The sequence below is a fragment of the Chanodichthys erythropterus genome, chromosome 9 (genome assembly GCF_024489055.1).
Source record: "Chanodichthys erythropterus isolate Z2021 chromosome 9, ASM2448905v1, whole genome shotgun sequence".
Taxonomy (NCBI): Eukaryota; Metazoa; Chordata; class Actinopteri; order Cypriniformes; family Xenocyprididae; genus Chanodichthys; species Chanodichthys erythropterus.
Genome location: NC_090229.1, coordinates 37,863,527 through 37,878,098, shown reverse-complemented (window position 1 = coordinate 37,878,098; position 14,572 = coordinate 37,863,527). Strand labels below are relative to the sequence as shown.

The following is a 14,572-nucleotide window of genomic DNA, read 5'->3' as shown; positions in this document are numbered from 1 at the left end:
TATGTTAATAAAGCTCAGACACACCTGAACCCATTCTATACCTGATGGCCATTCGCTCAGGGTGTGATCACCCTAAAATGGGCAGTAACCACAAAAGTGTAGATATTTGTTCTTCTGTATGATAAATCAAGTTCTATGGGCTGATGTGGTTTTAATAAAATCAGGTGGATTCATATTGTAGGGCAGGATACTGTCATTTACATCTCCATCTTTTCAATATCAATGTAAATGTTCTGATCTATGCAATCAAGACTTTTATCTCATTCCAGCAGAGACGTTCAGGAATGGCTTCTTCCGAGTTAATGGAATCAGTGGGAGCGGTGCTCTAGAATTGGCTTGGCACAGCACTGTGGAACAGCTTTGTGGGATGCCACACGGCCCATCTGTCGATGGAACAAACACCCCTAACGGGAATCTGATTGGATCCTGCTTGTGAACACATCCTGACACATCCCCTGCTCTAAAAAGCTATTTTTAGCCGACTTAAGCCAAACTAAAACACACTACTCCACACAGTGGTAGACGAAGTACTTGAGTAAAAGTACATATGCTTATAATATAATATAGAAATAATATATATAACTGTAGTAAAAGTACTACTATTCAATTTTATTTAAATAAATGTACAAAAGTAATTGATTGTTAATGAAACGGCTTAAGGAACAAGAACAAATGTGGGGCGGGGCTTGATTTTGTCTGTGGGGAATTGATTGGATGGTTGTGGTTTGCTATTGGTGGATCTCATGTGAGTGACAGGTTGCCCCGCCCTCACGCCAGAACAAACTAAAAACAAAACAGGGGGAAACATGTCAATGACTTGCTGCCACGCATTAAAACAGGCCATATATTGTACACCTTGGCTCACCAAAATGACTTGCCAGTGACATCTTCCTCATTAACACCCACTTTATCTTACTCTCTGACACCTATGTATGCTACCACCTGCTCTGCAATGTTGTTAAGCACCGATATCAACATTATCCCTTTTGTGCGGTAAAGAGTAGACCACCACTTCATTGGTAAATGTCACTAAAGCACAGCTTCCACTTTGCGCTCTGCAATACTGGCAGCACTGTGAACCTCATTATTCAGTATTCTTGTCATTGCCAAGATCAGCCACAGGGCAATCGCTCAGTGAAGCGCTGTCTTCACTGATCCTGAAAGCTTGTGCCTCCATCCGCAGGTGAATTTGCAAAAATAAAACATTGCAAATTGCAATTAGATGAACAATGCGGTAATTTTATATAAGACATAGATCAATCTGCACTGTTAAGGAAAAAGCTATAGGCTGAATGATTGACATTCAATGCTTCATTAACAGACTTTCAGGCTTTCAATAAAACATGACTGCCTATGTGGTAGAAAGGTGAAAAAAGATTGGTGCTATACTAAAGAAACCCTTTTGCTAAATAGGTAGAAAAACTAGTCCAAGGTGGGCCACTCCCAGTCCAAGAAATACTTCTTAGCAAACTTTTACTCACAATGTGAAAAACCTCTGTGTTTGTAGTCAACATTTCAAACTGGATGTCCATGAGTACAGTGTTTTAAAAGGGGAAAAAGCTGATCCGTCAGTTCGGCCCAAAGCAAAACACCTTCTCATACAGGTAAGAAAGCTGTTGCATAGTATTTTTTATCATAATGCTGTTTAAAGAGCACGATACAATTTTCAGTGATTACAATAGTTGCTTTGTTAATAACCCTCTGTCGATCCGACTGTTCGTGGGCGAGCATAAAAAATAAGCTGTAGTCTCATGAAAGCCCTGAATCTGTCAAGTCTGCCTGCGTGTTTTGTGTCATGAGGTAATACGAAGAAAGAGTGAACATTGTTCATTTACATATACCACCAACATCGTAACATTACAAAGCGTGTTGAAAATGGGCTGTTATATCACTTTGGAACATTTATAATCTTGCACAAAAGAGAACACGCTAAAGAGCATTGTTATTGGGAAATACAGTCCAGTGCGATTTAATTAACTGATTCATGTCTTTAGTCGAAATTACGAGGAATGTGTTGGGAATTAAACAATGAGAAAAAGAAAAGTTCTTATTTGGTTATTCTGTTGAAACTGTGGCTCCCTGTGCACTGAAATGTCATAAAGCTCTTATATCAAACCTATGTTTGTGTGTGAAGGATTACTACAACAATAAAGAGGATTTACCATCCGCATCTCAAATGAACAAATGACATCTGTCAATGAACTTTGTTTTCTTTTACACATAATTTGTGCAACACAAGGATTAAGCATCCACACACAAATGTTGGTGTGCACTCCTCCACAAACACAGTCTAGCGGTTTACATGCTATCTATCACAGTGCAGATGAGAGGCATGAGTAGAGCGCTCAGCAAAGCTGTTTTTGCATTTTGCAAAGCTGCATTGGCACAAACACATTCTCAGAGATTTGAGAAAAAAAACATATGACGACGCTATGAAAAACTATGGAGTGAATCTCAAGAAACCTGTCAAGAACACAATGGCTCTTATTTAAAGGGATAGTTCACCCAAAAATGAAAATGTGATGTTTATCTGCTTACCCCCAGTGCATCCAAGATGTAGGTGACTTTGTTTCTTCAGTAGAACACAAATTATGATTTTTAACTCCAACTGTTGCCATCTGTCTGTCGTATAATGCATGTAAATGGGAACTTCATCTATAAGAGTCAAAAAAACGTCTCGGTTACATAGGTAACCCTCGTTCCCTGAAGGAGGGAACGGAGACGTACGTCGGACAGACCGACGAATAGGAATCTCGCTAGAGAGGCCAATCTACTTCGAGTGTAACTAAACGAGCCAATGCACATTGGCATGCAATCATATGCATCAGCTGCTTACCTCGCAGCGCGGATATATAATGAGCAGCAGGTGCGTTGCATCTTCAGGTTTTCGCTGAGGAGCCGAACCCAGCAGGCGGCAGCATCAGCAGGACAACGCCTGGGCCGACGGGACGTACATCTCCGTTCCCTCCTTCGGGGAACGAGGGTTACCTATGTAACCGAGACGTTCCCATTCAGTCGGTCACGTTCGACGTACGTCGGACAGACCGACGAATAGGAATCCCTACCAAAGCGCCACAGGAGCTGCCCCCTTCCAGCGCTCTGATGTGAGCCACCTGAACCCCCTTGCCTAAGGACGGTGGGACCAGGCTCACACAGAGAAGGTTGATCACTGTTGTTCCCAAAACCCACTCAGTGCGACAATTGGATAATGCTGGGAAGCGTAGCCTTACATGCAATAAGGAACGCTGCAGAAGCCATATCCTTCCCCGAAGGAGTTATATGGATAAGTACATATGGACTAACCTTGTAGGTTGTACAACATATGAAAGAACTGGGGTGACTCCACTCGATGAGAGATGGGTTCTCCCAGAGGGAAAGACACAGGCTTCGTTTAGGAGCAGCCGTGGAAAAAGCCATATGGGATCCCCGTAGGGTCACACATATGGAACCCAGCCCTAAATCCGGTTCTCAAGGATACAACGGAGTATAGGCCTGGCACCAGACGCTCCGCCACGTCGGCTGCCGAAGGGTAACCGGATGACTCAACAGGGTCTGCCCGTAGGGACTCTCTGGAGAATAGAATGCGCATGTAGCGCAGCAAGCCGACACTAAGCCGGGGCCTCTTCGTGCCTCTGACCTGAGGCGAGAACACGGGAGGAGACCGGCTCGACACGAAGGCTATAGTATCTAGCGAACGTGTTAGGTGTCGCCCAGCCCGCAGCTCTACAAATGTCTGTTAGCGAGGCGCCACGAGCCAGCGCCCAGGAGGATGCCACACCTCTCGTGGAGTGGGCATGCAACCTGAGCGGACAGGGCACGCCCTGAGCTTGGTAAGCCAGGGCGATGGCATCCACTATCCAGTGGGCCATCCTCTGCTTGGAGACAGCCTTTCCCTTCTGCTGGCCTCCGTAACAGACAAAGAGCTGGTCTGAGGTCCTGAAGCTTCGAGTTCTGTCTAAGTACAGTCGCAAGGCGCGAACTGGACAGAGCAAAGCCGGGGCTGGGTCTGCCTCCTCCGAGGGCAGCGCTTGCAGGCTCACTACCTGGTCCCTGAAGGGAGTGGTAGGAACCTTGGGCACGTAGCCAGGCCGGGGTCTCAGTACCACGTGGCTGTCACCCGGCCCGAACTCTAGGCACGATTCGTCGACCGAAAATGACTGCAGGTCCCCTACCCTCTTGATGGAGGCCAATGCCACCAGCAGCAAAGTCTTCATAGAGAGAATCTTTAAGTCTGCTGATGGCAAAGGCTCAAAGGGAGCAATCTGGAGTGCTCTGAGTGCACCAGAACAGGTTCCACTTCGAGGCGTAAGCACGTCTCATAGACAGTGCACGTGCCGAAGTGATGGTGTTAAGTACCTCAGGGGGTAAGTCACCTAGAACCTCCGCGTCCCGTCCAGGGACCAGACATGGAGTTTCCAGAGGTCTGGACGCGGGTGCCAAAGAGTGCCCCGTCTCTGAGAGAGGAGGTCCTTCATCAGAGGGATGGGCCAGGGAGGGGCTGTCGCGAGGAGTGAGAGTTCTGGGAAACAGGTCCGGTTGGGCCAGTAAGGCGCAACTAACAAGACTCACTGGGGGAAACGCATATTTGCGCAGGCCCCGGGGCCAGCTGTGAGCCAGTGCATCTGTCCCGAGTGTTCCCTCGGTCAGAGAGTAAAACAACTGGCAGTGGGAGGTTTCTGGTGAGGCAAACAGGTCTACCTGAGCCTCTCCGAACTCTCTCCAGATCAGCTGAACCACCTGGGGGTGGAGTCGCCATTCTCCTGGCAGCGCAGCTCGTGATAGCTCGTCGGCCACACGGTTGATCACACCGGGGACATGAATGGCGCGAAGCGACCTCAGATGCTTCCGACTCCACAGGAGGAGATGGCGGGCAAGTTGCGACATGCGACGGGAGCGTAGACCACCTTGACGGTTGATGTACGCAACGGTCGCAGTGTTGTCCGTACGGACCAGTACATGCTTGCCCTGAAGCAGGCCTTTGAGGCGGCTCAGAGCAAGGTGTACTGCCAGCAACTCGAGGCAATTGATGTGCCAATGCAGATGGGGTCCCGTCCAAACCCCTGAGACTGCATGCCCGTTGTACGTGGCACCCCAGCCGGTGGTAGAAGCATCTGTGAAGACCACAGCATGCCGGGACACCTGTTCTAGAGGGACTCCTGCCCGAAGAAACAAGGGGTCCGACCACGGGCTGAAGGTATGGCGGCACTCCTGAGTGATTGGCACCCGGAACGTGCCGCGTTGCCACGCCCATCTCGGGACTCGGCCGTGAAGCCAGTGCTGAAGCGGTCTACTCGTGTTAGCTCTTTCAAGGACTGACTCTTTTAGGTGCTGAAGCACGCAGGGGAATAGCCGCTGCAGCACAGACAGGGAATGTGCAGCCTGTCGTGTGCACTCTCCTTGAAGGCGCTCCTCTTACCAGCTGTAACAACAGCTTTTTAGCGCTCTAGGCGCACCGTTTCACCAGCCGTGAGAACGGCCTTCACGCTGATTACAGCTTTGCTCAATCAAACAAAAGGCAAAAACAAAAACAAAAGGAGAATCGGCCCCGCTGCTGCGCTGTCCGCCTGCACCTCGCAACAAAGAGACGTCTTGAAGAGAGACTCGTTCACCACACTCGCTTTCAGTAGCTGTCTTCATGGAAGGTTTGGCTCCAAAGCGAAAAGCTGAAGATGCAACGCACCTGCTGCTCATTATATATCTGCGCTGCGAGGTAAGCAGCTGATGCATATGATTGCATGCCAATGTGCATTGGCTCTCTAGCGAGATTCCTATTCGTTGGTCTGTCCGACGTACGTCGAACGTGACCGACTGAATGGGAACATGCATAGACAAATCCAAATTAAACCCTGCGGCTCGTGACGGCACATTGATGTCCTAACACACGAAACGATCGGTTTGTCTGCGTTCAGCACTCGGTTAGTGAGGTCTGATCGTGCTCTGATTGAAGTGTAAGCGCGAGACATCACTGCCGTTGTCAGAGCGCGATCAGACCTCACTAAGCGAGTGCTGAACGCAGTTGGACATAGTGGTGTTTTAGAGGTAAAAAATTATATAAATACTGTTTCTCGCACAAACCGATTGTTTTGTGTTTTAGGACATCAATGTGTCGTCACAAGCCGCAGGGTTTAATTTGGATTTGTCTGTGCATGTTTTATTTACTCTTATAGACGAAGTTCCCATTGACATGCATTATACGACTGACAGACGGCAACGGTTGGAGTTAAAAATCATCATTTGTGTTCTACTGAAGAAACAAAGTCACCTACATCTTGAATGCGCTGGGGTAAGCAGATAAACATCAAATTTGTATTTTCGAGTGAACTATCCCTTTAAAAACCAAAACAAAAGAAGGAACCAACAAATTATATTGTTATTATAAAATTATATTATATTTGCCTTCAGACTGACAGTAGAAATCATAGTGAGATTTCAGAATGAAGTGCTATCACACAGTTATCCGCACTAAGAGAATAAGAAACATAAAGTAACTATCATTTTAATGTACACTGTGTTAAGAAATGTCTGTCTTGCAAGCTGAATGTTCAGTCTTAAGGCTTGTTTACACAGACGCTGGGGAATCGGAGTGAGTCGGTGTGTGTGTCTCTCAGCGGGGGAGTGTTAACACTCACAGCCACTGACAGTAACATGAACCAACAATGAACAATACTTCTGCAGCATTTATTAATCTCAGTTAATATCAACAATTACTGATAAATCAATTTCAAAATCATATTTGTATCTGTTAACATTAGTTAATGCACTGTGAACTTAAATGAACAAAGAACAATTGCAACTAACTGAGGTATCAAATTGTCCTTGAGCTTTTGACATATAAGAGGTCATCGTACTATAAGAATATCCTGTAAGTTTCAGAGCTGAAAACTTCTTTGTTTGTCCAATAAAAGCTTTAATTGACACCAGACCCAGAAAATGACAGGATTTACAAAGTGGGGATCTATGACGTCAAAGGGCAGCAAGCACCGCCTCTGCACAAGAAGATCAACGCCTCATCACTGCCTGTTTAGCCCCGCCCACCGATTCACACATGACATGCAATAGTAACATAGGCCTATGTGGTGCTAAACCGGATCGAGCTACCAAGCAATAAACATGCCATTGAGGATTACAAAATATTGGGCAGTGCCTGGATTCGACAGTAATGCAACAACATGTGAGTAACTGTGTTCATTCTAATGCCTGATCTGATATTAATGATTTATGTTCAGTCAGGTGATCTTTTTCTGTGTGTCAGTAAATCAAACCTGTGACTAAATGTCAACTTGCGTTGTTTCTCTTAGTAGGATAAAACTAATCTGTTATTTAAATGTGATTAAATTATATAAAGAAAACGATCAAAGAAAGCTCCCTTTGCAATCGTTGGAGCAGTGCACGCCAGTGTTAATTTTGACAGCAAATTTTGATTTAGTTTTAGTCATAGTCTTGACTAAAATACCATTTAGTTTTAGTCATATTTTAGTCATTGGAAATTGTTTTAGTTTTAGTCTAGTTTTAGTCGACTAAATATCATAAGATTTTAGTCGACTAAATCTACAGTAGAATTAGTTGACTAAAATCTAATTTAGTTTAAATTGTAATGCATTAAGCATTTCTCTAACAATACACAGATCCTATAAACTGATATACATCTGATATTCCCCAAACTGTTTATGTTCACCCAACTGTACTTTGCTCACCAAAGCAGACGGTTTTTGACCGTTCAAGTGCAAAAACACGCTAAAGAGCAAAATTCAGTTCTTTTCAGGGATTGACACACTTATCATTGAGGTAGGCTACTATTATAGATTTCATTTAAAAAATTGTATTAGATTTGATTTTTAGTTTTTCCTGCTTTCATTGTAATTTTAGTTAAAAGTTTTAGTAATTTTTTGTGTTTTGTCTTTTAGTTTTTGCTTTTAAATGTCTATAACTTTTTTATTTTTTTGTTTATTTTAATACCTTAGGTTAAGCTAAAGCTTAGAAACTATTAAGTTTACATTTTTATATATTTATCTTTTATTTCAGTTAATGTTTATTTCAAGTAATGAAGATTTCTTTGGTTTTAGGTTTAGTTAATAATAACCCTTATACTTGTAAAATATATTGAATAATGTGTCAAACAATGTTCTTAGTCTTTCCTTCCTATGACAGAAGATACAGTAGTTTACTATGAATTAAACAGAAATTAAATTAAATACAGTTTATTGTTTAAACAAAATAACAATAATGACCAGGAAAAAAAATAATTATAAACCATCCCGAAATACACCATGACTCTTATTCTGAAATGTCTGCAGTCTGCACTGTAGCAAGCAGCTCATGAGGGAGATAAATATGCATTCTTACAATTGTCTAAAACATGCTACCATATAAACATTGTTTAGTAAATGTTGTCATAATTCATCAACATCAGCTCATAAGCAGTTGTTTGGCATAAATGTGTGCTATTCATTAATTGCGCAGCAGTCAGATGTGCTGCTGGACGCGCCTGTAGAGGGCGCAACAGATCAGCACATTACAATTCAAATGTGCGCATCTTCCACACAGGACAGCAGTCTGTCTCGTTTTTATTCGTTGACGAAAATTAGAGCAGATTTTAGTCATAGTTTTAGTCATTCAAAACTTATTTTTATTTAGTCATCATCTCGTTTCCGTCTGTGAAAAAATGTAGTTGACGAAAATTATGACGAAAATTATTCGTCAACGAAATTAACACTGGTGCACGCTGAAGCTGTCAATCAAACACCGATGATGAGTTTATCAGTGACTGACGCGTAAAACTACCATTAAATTCAACGAATCTCTTAGTTATATCGCGTTTGCTCTGTTAGTGAAGATGAAAGCATTTGTTAGTGTGCAGAAATTGAGTTTATAATGACGAGATCACTGCTTTCATGAGCTCAACAACATGTCTGTGATCAACTACATGTTCATCACTGCAACCTTTCATGCCACGATCAAAATATAATGCCATAGATCTAAACTGTAAAGGTAAAAACGCACTAAAAGAGAGAGTAATACGTGGCTATTTCAAATGAAAAGATGTCAGCCAATCACAGCAGTGGGCGTTTCCACTGAAGTCTCGCAGCAGACACGCCCCTTAAAACAGAGTATTCAAACCAGAGGCTAAAATCAGGGTAGGAAAAATGCCTTTTATTTCTAAATTATGACAATTTGGGATGTAAAAAAGCATACTAACATTATAAGTGCACCCCAGGAAACATTATAAAACAATAAAACACAGTTCATGACCCCTTTAACAAAGATTGTTCAGTTGTGAAAAAAATCTATTGCTTATTGTTAGTTTATATTAGCTGATGCAATAACTTGTGTTAACAAATTAGTGTTATGCTTGAGTTATGCTTAAAACAACAACAACAAAAAATATTATTTTACATTATTATTACACAACTCCACTTGATTCTGATTGGTCAGTCTTGGTATTGAACTTTTTACCAACATATTATTTTCTTATATCTCATATGTTGTCTGTACTACTGCAAATGATTGTAATAAAAATAGGCCTCAAAAGACACAATTTATTTTAATATATATAATATATAAAACCTCTGATACATGGATGGATGAATGGACGTATTTCATGAAATAATATAGAATGATAGAGATCAAAAATGATTATCGCAAAATAAACCTCTTTAGAGAGATAAAAGATCCCAATCACTCTGTCAGGGTTTAATTAGCAAAAATGGCATGACTGCATGTTATCCCTTATTTATTTGACCACAGGATCCTGCCATTCAGTACTGATTGTGCAATAATATCCAACAACAACGGCCCACAAAAGGCTCCACTGAGAATGAGCCATGTGAAGAGCATTACATAAGCAGGAGTCAAGACAGATCTGTGGGTTTGGATCACAGGAGAGAGAGAGAGAGATGAGTGAAATGGTGCGGACGCTATTAATGCAGTTTTAATCTGCATTTTAAGCCCTCTAAAGCAGATTAATGCAGTTTCACTTCCTTCACTGCAGCACGTCAGGCCCACGAAATGTTCCATTAACTTTTATCATGTAATGCAGCTTCATCTGACCTCAAATCAGCTTAGCTATCAATATGACGCTCTGTCAGATGATAAATGTGGGCGAGGAGAAGGGCACCACACACACGCTTCTCAGCCTCGCTCTCAGGATCCGACGGCACTGCAGCACAGCACGTTACAGTTCAGGTTTAAAAATATCTCAGCTGCCTCATTCAAATTCAGCTCCTCCTAAATGTCCACAAGCTTCTCTCGGGAGCTTTTATTGATGGTTCGAGATGTTCCTATGACACAAGTTACATTTTTCAAGGAAGGGAATGATTCATTTTTCACAACCGTCATGTTTGATGTTTGTTGTTTGTAACTTTCTCTGTGTATATCACTAGATCCATCCTTAATCCATCATAGTAATGTTTGAGGCAAGCATAATTTTATGATTTATGAAGCATTTAGTGGTAATCAGCAGAAATTTGAAATTAAACAGGGTTGGGGGTATTATGTTACAAATAACAGGCCTTATTGACATAATATGTAATAAAGTAACAGTGTACATGTTAGATATACACAATAATGACCAATGAAAACTGGCGAGTGGAATTTGCATGCGGACATATGGGTATGAACAGGAGATTTTTCAGATTCAGATTTGTTCTTTGGAGCCGAGCAAGTGTCACCTATACACAAGCTCATTTCATTCGCCTCGACTGACGGATTGCTGGTGTTACAGAGCAGTTCAGTAGTCTCTCTCCACACCTTGCACAGATAAGTGCAGAGAGCTTCCCCTGGGCGTTTCAGTGATCTAAAAGAGCAAAGCACTGGCAGAGAGTGTCTTTTTAAAAGCTTTCTTTCCACCTGTGTGTTTCTGGGTGTGGTCAATATATCTCGTCCTTAGAAGGCCACAATTGCTGCCTCACGTGTTTGGGTCATACCCATGCTGAGACAGCGTTTATGGATGGTTCATTTATGGAGCCTTTCCACTGGGTCAATCTCCACAGACCTCTCGGCCGCTGCGCCTGGTTGAGCCCTTGGATGAGTTGCGTGGTTCTTTTCAGTGAAAACATAATTTCTCATTGGGGGCTTGAGAAGAGGATGAACTTTTGATTGCAACACCCGAGGGCAGGCTTTTGCCTTCCGATGCTGAAGACTGGACTCCCACCCTTGGGTGAGTCTGATGAAGAGCTGGCAGCCATGTTTGCCCGGGCCACCGCAAACAGCGGGCTGGAGTGGAATCTTCCGCCCTGTCCCGAGAATTTGCGGCTGATTAATTGGTATTTGGGTTCGAAGCGTGACTCACAGCTGCACCGTACACCAGTGCCCTTCTTTCAGGAAGTGCATAAGGAGCTTGTGAAGTCGTGGAAGGCACCTTTTACTGCCAGGGCCCATTTCATGAGCTCTTCCACCCTCACTACCCTTGACGGTAGGGCGGCCAGGGGATGTACATTGGTTCCACAGGTGGTGCATGCGATTGCAATGCATTTATACCTGCAGAATGCCGCCACCTGGTGGAATTGTTCCAGATTTTTGTCCAGAGCCTGTAAATTCACTTCAGGCCCTATTATTCACCCGGCGCAATGCGCGACTCAAGTGTTTTTTGCTAGTTTCAGCCCGACGCAGTTGTCATTTTCACGTCCTGTGCCATGTTGTTTAAATAGCAAATGCATTTGCGCCCATCTGCATGCTGGTCTGAAAACGAGGTTTGTTCAGGCGCGTTACTATTTTGAGGCAACTGAAAACAACTGCGCCATTGACTAACTGAAACCTGGTCTAATGTCTATGGCGCAGTATTTTTTTATTATTTAAAGAGCGTGTTTGTAATATGTAACAACGTGCGCACATTCTGCTTGTTACACACACAGGGATGCGCAGAAGCACACAAACATGCCAAATATTCAGAATAAAAGGATTACAATTTAAAAGATTATTATTGGGTGCATAAAGATAAAAATGCTTTGGTGGAATCTGGCTTTTCCCGTAGATGGTCTGCTTGCACTCTTTAACCTCGGGCACGAGCAGATCCGACGCGTTCAGTTTTTCCGCTTGCAAATTCCACCTTGTAAATAGTGAATCTGCCATGGCGTGAGCGCAACTGGCTTTTAAAGGGAATGGGAGATGAGACTCTGGTTGGTTACAGCCAAAACACACCCATTACTAATTAAGAGAATAGGGACAACCCTATTAGACCATGCGCAGTGCGCACCAACCTCTTCCCAACTTTGTTTAAATAATGAGAAATTAACAGAAAAAAACCAGCATGAAATCCACCCCATCAAGCAAAGATTTAAGTATAGTATTATTTATCAAATTAAGTGTTATTGAGGTCTACCTGGGCAGAAATTTCAGCTGAGCACTGAAGCTGGATTTGGCCTGTATAAATCCTGTTTTAGGCAGGACAGACATGTGGTTCCTCATCTCTTTACACACCTTGAATGTCAATCTGAGAGCTGAGCTGGCCCTGGAAAAAGAAAAAAACACCACCAAATATTAAAATTCTCAATAGTCAAGAAAACAGGCTGAAAGAAGACATTGGGTTAACAGAAAGAACCAATATATTTATATCTAAAAGTGGACTCATTCTCAATTTGAAGTCAAACACAATTACACAGCATTGTCAGCATTGTACAATGCAATATCCATGGTGTATGTGTAATCACAAACAAACATTCTCAGCAACACAAAGCATAAAAGCACAACCAACAAAATAAAAACATAAAATAGGGGAAGCAGATGAGATCTGTGTATGCCACTCATTCAGCAGGGCTGTAAAATATGCAGTACCCCACTATGTATATGGATCTAGAACAGATGACCCATTTTCCCCAATGTTGCCTGCAGCAAGAAGCTTCCAGAGCAGCAGATATAATGGAAGTCCATCCTGGGAATTCTTTAAATAATCAGACTATGCAGAGCTACACTGAGCGCATCAGACCATTCAACTGACGCTTACAAGATGTGGGCTGGTGTTTTGAGGAGGTTCTACATTTGGTGAAGCAGCTTCAGATCAACTGATCAATTAATAAATGCCCAAGCCATCAAGCATCAAAGAAATATTTATGTTTGTAGCAAGGTTTGTGTTCAGGGAAGGAGGAGGGAACCGACAAAACAAACAACAAAACAAAAGTAAAGCGGCACATATAAACATAAATCAACAACATAAATTCCAGGCTTGGTCCTCTCTCGCCCTTCACTGTCGTCCCTCCTCCTTTTATCCTTCTGGAGCTCCTCTTTGAGACTCGAGACTGGTGTGGTGCGCAGGTGATGCTCATTAGCACTCATGCCATGGGCTTCGCTCCGTTCCCACAGCTCTTGGCCCCGTCCTGCTCGCCACATACCCGCATCAGTTGCTGACACTACGAGGAAACCACCTTTCTCCAGAAATACTGAAGCCTTATTGAATCAAGCCTTATTGAGTAGCGTGAAATATAGGCTGGATCCGATATATAATGCGACATTGAACGACACTGCCTGAGAATCTTTCGACTGAAGTAGAGCGAAGCTCGAGAAAGACTCTGAGCTAAGATACATGGCAAAGTACACAATATCTCATTCCTTCTTCTCAGGGAACCAAGGTTACGTTGCACAATTCCCTATAGAATGACCTGTGTCTCACTCCTTTCCTTCAGCTTTATCACTGCTCAGGAGCTAAATACCCTCCTCTATCCATAGCTCCTCCTCTCGTCCACAGTCAGGACTTGGCCCTTTGATATTCCTCTTCGAATCACGCTGTCATTTATTTTGATTTTGGCGCCAACTCCTGCGAGGACTTCAGAAGACGCAATCATCTGTATCAACATGCACATTCCCAAATTTCTATATATCCTAATTATTGTTAATATGTAATTCATTTTACCAGAAGCTCATTGCTTCTATCTTCAGTTAAACTGCTAACAGTGATTGTAAATTTATTGCCTAAATTATTACATTATTTGCTAATTGCATTCTTTAAATTGTAATGTTGACATGCATTCTCTGTAAAGCTGCTTTGAAACGATATGTATCATGAAAAGCGCTATACAAATAAATGTGGATTGAATTGAAGTGATTTATTCTGTTACATCAATTTATTGTCATTAAGAACGTCAATGATATTTGCAATAAATTTATGATGGTTCTGTTCCTTTAACCCAAAGGGGGTTATCACTGCGCTCCCTACTCCTGTTGTCAATCATTGACAGTAGTGGTCCTGACAGAAACTCTAGCTTTATATCATTTATCCTGCTTGAACTGACGATAAATATTACTGGCATGAACAGTAACAATTACTTTACACAGGCATTATGTCCTGCAAAGTAATGTCATCCTACTGATAGGCAGCACAACAGGTCACAACTCCACCTCCCACAGGAATTTAGTATCCAGTCAGTAATCCAGTGATATATAGAATTCAGTGGCTAATGTGGATCTTGTCTTTGATAAAAATCTAACTGATGCATTTCACCTGCTTTGAACTTCGATGCTGTCCTGATAAAGGCGATCATACATGCAGATTTTCAGGTCAATATTTGGCTTGGTCACCCACACAGGTGCGCTCTCTGCCACCCCACAAACTGAAACCGCAATCTATGCATTCAGAAAACAAGGA

At 42.7% G+C, this 14,572-nt stretch overlaps 1 protein-coding gene across 9 annotated transcripts in view; it reads right to left on the bottom strand.

The window, feature by feature from the left end:
- Positions 1-14,572, bottom strand: part of cfap74 (cilia and flagella associated protein 74) — an 86,191-nt gene that overhangs the window by 39,327 nt on the left and 32,292 nt on the right. For all 9 annotated transcript variants that reach the window (XM_067394119.1, XM_067394120.1, XM_067394124.1 and 6 more), the window contains 2 exons: positions 14,429-14,550; positions 12,317-12,445 (listed from right to left, as the gene is read on the bottom strand). In XM_067394119.1, the coding sequence (XP_067250220.1) occupies positions 12,317-12,445; positions 14,429-14,550 (251 nt within the window). The remainder of the gene's footprint in view (positions 1-12,316; positions 12,446-14,428; positions 14,551-14,572) is intronic.